Source organism: Alnus glutinosa, chromosome 1 (genome assembly GCF_958979055.1).
Source record: "Alnus glutinosa chromosome 1, dhAlnGlut1.1, whole genome shotgun sequence".
Lineage (NCBI taxonomy): Eukaryota > Viridiplantae > Streptophyta > Magnoliopsida > Fagales > Betulaceae > Alnus > Alnus glutinosa.
This window is the reverse complement of record NC_084886.1, coordinates 37,851,913-37,860,830: the sequence shown is the minus strand read 5'-3', so window position 1 is coordinate 37,860,830 and position 8,918 is coordinate 37,851,913. Positions and strand designations below refer to the sequence as shown.

Below are 8,918 nucleotides of genomic sequence, written 5' to 3'. Positions count from 1 at the left end.
GCAGCCCCTACCTTTTTCACCTCTTTGCAGTCAGGTGACCAAGTTTGATTAATTAAAATCCCATCATCATTACCTTTTTGTAAGAACTATGAGCGAAAGGACAGCCTTGTCATGTCTCGCTCAGCCCACGAGCTGCTGGAACGCAAGGGCATTCCTGTCGTTCGACACGCCATCCGAATTAATTAACTAATTTATAATCAAATAAATTAAAAATATTTTCAGGGAATTTATAATTATTTTAGGTAAAAGCTTTCTTTCTATGCGTTTGGCGCGTTTGTAAAACCGCCGGACCCATAGAGAAAGATCCTCTCACACACAAGGAATGGCATAGAAAGAAAGATGGGAAAAAACAAACACGCTTTGAAAAATAAAAGAGAGAGAGAGAGAGAGAGACCCAATTCCAAACCAAGACAACCAAACCAAAACCAAAGCCAAAACTAAAAGAAGGAAGACACAGTGACGGTGTGTTGGGTGTGAGTGTAAGTGTATGTGTGTGTGTGTGTTTGTGTTTGTGTCTGTGACAGTGAGAGAGAGAGGGAGAGAAAGAGCGAAACCCAGAAATCCAAAGACCGAGCTCTTTCTCTATCTCTCTCTCGTGTCTCTGTCTATTTCCCCATTTGATCGGAGTCTCTCATTCCTTGTACAGAGAAACATTCTAGAACAAATCCTCGGGTTACTGTACAATCAGTGACCGGAGTGCGTACAATGGACCGGTACGGTCGGGCTATAACCGAAGGCTCGCAGTCCGATCCGTCGCCGGAATGGACACCTCAGGGACCAGAAACCGGGCTCGAAGGTAAGCGCAGAGACTCTGCATTTCGATTCCATTGTCGTTTTGTTCGAAATCCCATGCGTTTGGCGATTGCGATTCGCTAATGTGTGAGAGCTATATTGGGTTTTTGATCTTTCATTGTGGTTTTTTGCGGAATGTAGAGCCTATGTGGCAGCTGGGATTGGGAGGTGCGGAATCGTACCCGGAACGGCCAGACGAGGCCGACTGTATCTACTATTTGCGAACCGGGTTTTGTGGGTACGGCTCGCGGTGTCGGTTCAATCATCCCCGTGACCGTGGCGCGGTAATTTCATCGAATTCCCTTTCGTTTCGCTCAAGTTTAGGGCTTAATTGGAAGGTTTTGATTGGTTTTCGATGTGATCATTGGGTTTTTTTGGGGTCGAATTTGGTTTGATCTTGGTCTTATGTTTGGATTTGGTCATGGGTTTTTGAAACTCGAGCGTTTTGGCTAGTGTAGTTGATATGGAGTTATTGAATTTCTTAGTAAATGTGGAGGAATTTGTGATTGTTTGAAGTTAAATGAATGAGATCTATAGGGTTGATATGGTGATTAAATGTTCGCTTTTTGTTATTGGATTTTGATGGAAGTGTACTGCTCAGGTTATAGGAGCTGCAAGACCTGGTGGAGGGGAGTACCCCGAGCGAGTGGGCCAGCCTGTGTGCCAGGTACGAATTTGGTTGTTCTCGTTGATTTTGAAGCTTGAATTTATGCCAAATGGTTGATATTGGACAATGTCTGTACATTCACTTGTTTATAATCGTGGATTGTTGGCGTTTGTGTTTAAAGCATTGTTGATTTTTTGCTCTGTTTGGTTTATGCTATATTGGGTTCCCATTGTATCAACTATGCTCCTTTTGCTCAATTTGCAGTATTATATAAGGACGGGGGCATGTAAATTTGGTGCTTCCTGTAAATACCACCATCCTCGGCAGGGAGAAGAATCTGTTACCTCTGTGTCACTAAATTATTATGGATACCCATTACGTCCGGTTTGTATTCCTTTACATTTATGTCTTTTATTTTTTCAAATTTTTGTATCATATTGGAATCACATTTTCTTAATGTGCACTTAAGTTCAATCTAAACATGAATTTTATGAATAACAGGGTGAAAAAGAGTGTTCCTACTATGTAAAAACTGGGCAGTGCAAGTTTGGTGCAACATGTAAATTCCATCATCCACAGCCAGCTGGCATACAAGTTCCAGCAGTGTCGTTAGCGCAACAAGTTGCAGCTGTGCCTGCACCTACATTATATTCAGATTTGCCGCCTTCATCTGTTCCTCCACAACAGTATGGGATAGTCGTTGCAAGACCTCCTCTGCCACCGGGTTCATATGTTCAAACTCCTTATGGTCCTGTGATGCTTCCACCAAGCATGGTTCCCTTTCCGGGTTGGAGTCCTTACCCGGTAGGTGAAACTTCCATACTTTACTATTCTGCCAAACTATATGCATTTTATTGAAGCTGTTAGCCACTTGGTGCAGGCACCGATAAGCCCAGTACCCTCTCCTAGTACTCAGTCCGCTGGGCAGTTTTATGGGATAACACACCTGCCCCCACATGCCTATACTGGAAATTATCAACCTTTACCTTCTTCTGCTCGTCCTTCAAGCAGTAGCCAGAAGGAACACTCATTTCCAGAAAGACCTGGCCAACCAGAATGTCAATATTACATGAGAACAGGGGATTGTAAATTTGGTTCCTCATGTAAATATCATCATCCAGCTGAATTGATTGCACCAAAAACGAATGTTGTTCTTAGCCCCAGTGGTCTTCCTCTGCGTCCTGTAAGCATCTGCTTGCTTTGTTTTCACTTAGCATTATTGAATGTTTTGCCTGTTTTAACTTTATCTGCTGTTTCCCAAGTCAAATTCAGTTTTACCTATTATTTATTTATTTTAAAACTTTGAACCTATGGCTTTTTCTTTGTCTTCCTACCTTAAAATCCAGTTTTGGTGGGCTCCATTTTATAGTTGATGAGAAACTTTGGAGTTCATCCAAAATCTGCCCAACCAGTGATTCATTCAGGACATGTTATGCATGTTGATCATCAGCTATCTTGTAGACAAACCCCACAGTTAAAGTTTGATATGGATATTCTTTCTATGAACAAAAATAGGATAAGTTTGGTTTAGATCCTTATCTGTTGCAAAGCTTTACTTAGGCACAAAGGGATGGTATAGATATCCTTTCTTTGCTGTTCATTCCTATGGTTTGCGTATCAAGTCATTGTTTTCTGTTAACTTTTGGGATATGATGCAATAAGGAGAATATGCTCTTCCCTTTTTGCTGTAACCACTACAGATTGACAAAGTAATGATTTGATATTACCACTACATTTTTGGACAATAATATATGATGGAAGGGTGTCTTTTTAACCTAACGGGTTTTGTCTTTATTGTATTCCTTTGAGATATTAAGCCACATAGGCATATTAATTGGACAGATTCTCTGAGAAAGTGCAGATCACTATCATGGATTGGGAGTGAATGAATTTTTATTGCAGAAACTTTGGTCTATATATGTCTGCATGAGGTGTGTGGCATAAGAGATTATGTGCCAGTGTTAGGATGCTAAGAATGGCTCCGTCTAGTCTTTTTTGTTCCTCTCATATTAAGCTATGAGGCTAGTGCTCTTGCCTTTGTTCTTGTCAAGTAATGCCCTTCTCCCACTTTTTTGTGTCATTGTCCCTGTCATAAGAGTTGGCAGGGAGGGATTAATCCCACTTTTTGTGTCATTGTCCCAGTCATTAGTGTTTTTAGGAAAATTAGGAAGCTGGGGGTTAACATCATGAATACAATTGATAGCTAGGGAAGATGGTTTATGTGAATTCAACTTAATCCTTTTTTACTTTACTACATTGTAGTTGACAACATTATTTTTTCTCAGGTTATTTTGTTGAGAGTTGATGTTAGATGCTACCTTATGTTTTCCTTTTGACTCTATTAAAGATTGGCGTGTCAAAGATTATTTGTACTGGAATGTGATATTACTTGTTTTTCACCAATATGGACCAGTTTACTCGTGTTGGGCCTGTTGGCTAATGAATGTTGAAGAAACATTCTAATTTTTTTTAGCAACTATATTATTATTATATTCTGGCTTTATTTTCAGGAATCCTTGTTGTGTCCATCATAAATCAGTAATTTCACTTTCTTCACTTGTGGATAATCTATGAAACTGTGATGTTTAAGGTAACTTTTGTGGTTTTCCCACACACACACATTAATCCACATATTTCCAAGTTCTAGAGAAGAAAAAGCGTACATTACTGGACTGCTACCTTAGTTTTGGTTAAGTGAATATTTGAGATATGAGGAACTAAACTTAGTACCCTAATTTACATCGCGATTAGCTGACATCATCTTATTTTCCTTGGGACTGAAGAGTGTTAAGAATCTGTGGTGTAAGGACTCTAAGGTTATGGATGCGGGTTTGTCCTACTGAAAAACACTAATTCATTACACATGAAAGATACATGTAGGAATTGATGAGCAAACTGCTTGCAGTTGATTGTTTTCAGTGGAAGCTGAAGACTGATAATTTGAGTATTGTCTTATTCTGAGTGATATAGGAAATGTAAAATAGGTTCACTGTACTACTTCAAGTACTCGATCACATCAAAAGAGTCGCATGTGACATGCAGCTGCCGAAATGAATGAGGTAGCTTATTGGGTATACTTTTTTTTTTTGATAAGTAAGCTTATTGGGTATACTTCATACTGTGGGAAGCTATGATGGGGAAGAACTTAAAAAATCAATAGCAAACGTTCATGAAACCATTTAAAAGAATATTTAAATCTCTTTCACAGCTTTCCTGTCAAAGACCAAAACCAATTGGTTGGGCAGCAGTCCACGCCCTGTTTTTCCTGTCCTCTCTGTTTAGGGTCATGGGCTTGGCACCTCTATGGTTGATTTAATACTTCTTATTTCTTAAGCCTCAGCACTCACTCTCATCTTGCCACATCAATATCTAGTAAATATTATGGGGACTAGACATATAATGTCAACCATATAAAATTCACCCTGATTAAATGCATTTACTAACAACTTGTGTATCGTTAACATGATCAACGATGAAAATTTGAAATCATTAAATCTAGATGATTTTTGCTACATGTTATCTACTTAGCAGGAATCATCAATGTTTGGTCCGTATTATCTTGTACTGCTTATTTCGGGGAGATAGGAGGCATACTGGTTACTAAGAAAGGTTTTAGCGGAAAGGAGCAGACTGTAGAGTTGTCATTTCCATTACAATATCAAATTCTGTTATCTTTTCTGCTAAATGTGTGTTGGTGGCTCTTTTGGACCTTCCATCCGTAAATCTTGTTCATGGTGTCAATGATGTTTGCCATATATTTTCTTCACATGTAAATATGTGATAAAATTATTTCAGCATGCTTTCCCTTCTTTTATAACTCATTGAGGCTACTCATAGGTTCTCTTGTCTACTCTCAACTCCTAATTTTGTCCTTCCGTGAGGTAACATTTATCCACTTTAAAATTTCTCATTATAGCAGCAGTCCTCTTTCAATTTCAGCTTTCTTCATTGTTGACTCATTTGCTCATCCTGAAGAAGCTCTTCTTTTCTGCTAGTCAGTTCTCATTCAACTGTGTGCTTCTTTATTAATATCTTCCCCCTTGTGAACTATAGTCCAAGATGACAGAAGCTAAAATATCTTTTGGTGCCTTTTAACACATGTAAATGTCTTTAAGCGTGATTGTCCACATATCTGCTCATCCTGAAACAGTTGCTCTTTCCAGCTAGCCAGCTCTATTTCTACTGTGAAGTTCCCCCTTGATCTACAATAGGCCTCCCAGCTGACAAAACTACGATGGTTTGATTAATTGAGAAAAAAATGAAAAAAGAAAGAAAGAAGAGTACTCTTCAATTAATTACAATTTTTTATTTTTTTTAAAAAAAAAACATATATTTAGATAACAAATCCTTAACTTGATACCTTATTCTAGTGGGTGCAATTAGATAAATACTCTTTTTTTTCTTTTTCTTTTTTTCTAAAATTTTGAGCAATCCCTGAGTTTTCTAAAAATTTCAGTGGGGCAGGTTGCCTCCACTCAAATGTATGTGCTCTGCTGCTGATCATGTAAACAGCTACTTAGATTGGTAAAATGTGAAACAAGCTTGCATTATATCTCCAAGAAAATGGATTATGATGGAGTGCTAATGTTAAATTGTGGTGAAGTATAACTGAAGTGCATTTTCTATGCATTTGGGTACTGGGTTGCGCTGTGCGCTTTTAATTATATTTCAATTACATATGAAAAAAAAATGCATTTGGGTTATGAAGTTGGTCTCTTCATCAGTTGCATATGTTCATCTACCAAAGTACTAGCATGAACGCTTGTACAGTGTCAAAGTATCCGTTCTCACTCCATTGGTTTCTTGCTGACTTATCTACCAAAGTATTAGCTGGAAACCCTGTCCAGAGTGTATATTTATATATGCGATTGTGTGTGTATATGCATGTTGCTGTTTCTTTTTCTTTATTTTTGGGTGATAGCCTGTGGGTTACAATGTGGAAGGTAGCCCCCTCCCATTCCTTAACACACCATCCCTAATGAAGGTGGAATTTGATCCTAGGTCTTTAGTATGATGCTAAAAGACTTTACTAGCTGAACCGTTTGGGACTTTCATATTTGTGTGTGTTTTTTTTTTCTTCAAAATAACATTTACTGCTTATTAACCTTCTATGGTTTAGTTTATTATTAATGCTATCATTGGTTGTTTCTTTTGTCAACCTTTCCCCATGCTTTACATTATTTCTTCATACCTCAAATGTTTTGTCTTTCTGCCCTTTATTTTATTTCTCTCATTCATACGTTTGATATCAAGAATTTAATACTCATTAATCAACCAATATCTCAATTTCCTGTTGCAATCTTATTGGTTAGTTGTTCTGATATTGTTATTTGCTAATCAGGGTGCACCACCCTGCACTCACTATGCACAACGTGGAGTATGCAAGTTTGGGCCTGCGTGCAAATTTGATCACCCAATGGGAACATTGAGCTACAGTCCATCTGCATCTTCCCTCTCTGATATGCCAGTTGCACCCTATCCTGTGGGATCTTCAATTGGTACCCTTGCACCATCATCTTCGTCCTCAGAGTTGCGACCTGAACTTATTTCAGGATCCAGCAAGGACTCTGTTTCATCCAGAATGTCTTTGTCAATGAGCACTTCTAGCGGATCGGTTGGTTCAACATTTTCAAAGAGTGGATCTGTTCCTCATTTGACTGTACAACCCTCAGCTCAGGGTTCTGGCTCTTCAAATGGCAGCACAGAGGCTCGTACTTCTTCAAACTAAGAAACAGCGAGCCATTCCTTTTTTATTACTCCTTTTGATCAAATTTCACGAGCCAAAACATCATTTTTTTTGTGGAAGTCCTCGAAAAAGAGGTTTCATTTCCAAGTTACCAATGTTCCACGGTTCAGGTCTAGCACACAGTCGCTTTTATCTTCTGTGTTCATATAGTCTTTATATGGCCATTTCCTACATCTTGAATAAATCATGGCCACCCTTCAAAAGCTTAGCATACCCAGTATAGCATTCCCTCTTGCTTCCAAATAACCACGAAAGAATCTGCAATTTCGATAGGCAAATCAGTGTCCATCTCTCCAATTTTTGAAGTTTGTTGTGTTTTTCTCTTTTTCTTTTCTCCATACCTTTTCGAAATGAAAAGGATCTGTCCCACAATGTTCTTCCATTTATATTAACTGTCTCCATGTCTCTCTTTCTTGTTTTAGTTTAATATTGGGAACAAGCTTCCAATTCGTCATAGGAATTTGAAGTTCTTATTGTTCCCTCACTTTTTGTCTAGGGTTTATCGTGAAAAAGAGAAGGAATCAAGAGACTCCAAGGAGAGGCATCAGACTGTACCTTATATGGGGATTAGATACAAAGTCATGTTGTGACAATTATAATGATTGACTTGGTTCTTGATAAGTTCGTTATGAAATACGAATATATGTTGAAACACTCTCGAATTTGTAATAATTGTTCCCCTCTATTTCTCCATTTATAGATGAGATCTATCCTTTTGCTTCCTGTCAGCTTTGCTGATATATGCCAAACTACCTCTGCTATACTGGGAAAGAGTACTCTCTCTCTCTCTCTCTCTCGTCGAGATTTTATTATTATTATTTTTTTTATAAAGAAAAATTGAAAATGCTTCTTTTAATCTGTTTTACTCACGGTCATGCTAGATTGCTGATATAACCTATCACAACTTCTGTGCCCATCTATGGGAATTTTGCCGGTAGACCATGTTTTATTTGTGAGTAATGTTATATACCATATCATATTTTATTACATTAATGTGACATTGTTAAAAGAAAAAAAGAAAAAGGCCATATTTTATATTATACCAATATCTCATGTTGTTGTGACAGTGCTCATTAGCTATTTTTCTTTTTTTCTTTTTTTTTTATTTTTAAAAAAGGCTTATGGACTGCTACATAAGCTCAGTGGGTACGTATAGTATGTAGCAGTACTCAATGCCAGATAGTGGCATGGTATATAGTATTACTCTTTATTTGTTGATCGACCACATAATTCTTTTCTAAATTGGGAGCTGACGTACTTTGGACTCTGAAGCTTAAATGTTCAATATTCAAATTTAATCATATTAATTAGTTAATTAAACCAGCGAATGGGTCTTACTGATCTAAAGTGAAAAAGAAAAGATAAAAGAGTATAATGATATCCTTTTGTCGGACCACTACTAGCTAAGTGCCTGCAGGAATGAGCCTGTCCGTGTCGAGATAAATTTCGTCACGTACACCAACTTGTCAGCGCGGGAACCTAAACGTACATATTCATCCAGCAATGTTGAGAGTTGAATTTTGATCTCGATCAATAGTTCAGTACGTACTTTAGTAACATAGCGGTTCACTGCTATTCAAAAGTCGATCGCCCGGCCAAGGGAACTGCATGTTAACTTTTCAAGCACTACAATATATGAGCGAGCGAGACAAGCTATATATATATATATATATATATAGATATGTTAAAATGGATTTCATTTTTGGTGACTGATCACTGAAAACAGACGAAGAATGCTTTTTCATTCAATCTCTTTAGAACCAAAAGTGGACA

The 8,918-nt window shown here is 37.9% G+C and overlaps 1 protein-coding gene across 2 annotated transcripts; it reads left to right on the top strand.

The window, feature by feature from the left end:
* The first annotated feature begins 317 nt into the window (after positions 1-317).
* LOC133880177 (zinc finger CCCH domain-containing protein 58) lies at positions 318-7,868 on the top strand. Of its 2 annotated transcripts, none has more exons than XM_062319077.1 (8): positions 318-479; positions 647-796; positions 934-1,076; positions 1,394-1,459; positions 1,664-1,783; positions 1,901-2,203; positions 2,280-2,582; positions 6,741-7,868. In XM_062319077.1, the coding sequence occupies exons 2-8, from the start codon at positions 706-708 to the stop codon at positions 7,125-7,127; spliced, it is 1,413 nt and encodes a 470-aa protein (XP_062175061.1). In that variant the 5' UTR covers positions 318-479; positions 647-705; the 3' UTR covers positions 7,128-7,868. The 2 variants fall into 2 exon arrangements, with proteins under 2 accessions (XP_062175061.1, XP_062175067.1); XM_062319083.1 differs by having other exon boundaries at positions 335-462.
* Positions 7,869-8,918: the final 1,050 nt, after the last annotated feature.

What these genes read in the sequence shown, in the direction of transcription:
- LOC133880177 (XM_062319077.1), top strand. Translation starts at nt 706, where the DNA reads ATGGACCGGTACGGTCGGGCTATAACCGAAGGCTCGCAGTCCGATCCG. An exon ending in ATCCCCGTGACCGTGGCGCG is followed by an intron (nt 1,077 to 1,393) that starts GTAATTTCATCG and finishes TGTACTGCTCAG; the next exon opens with GTTATAGGAGCTGCAAGACC. An exon ending in CGGGTTGGAGTCCTTACCCG is followed by an intron (nt 2,204 to 2,279) that starts GTAGGTGAAACT and finishes CACTTGGTGCAG; the next exon opens with GCACCGATAAGCCCAGTACC.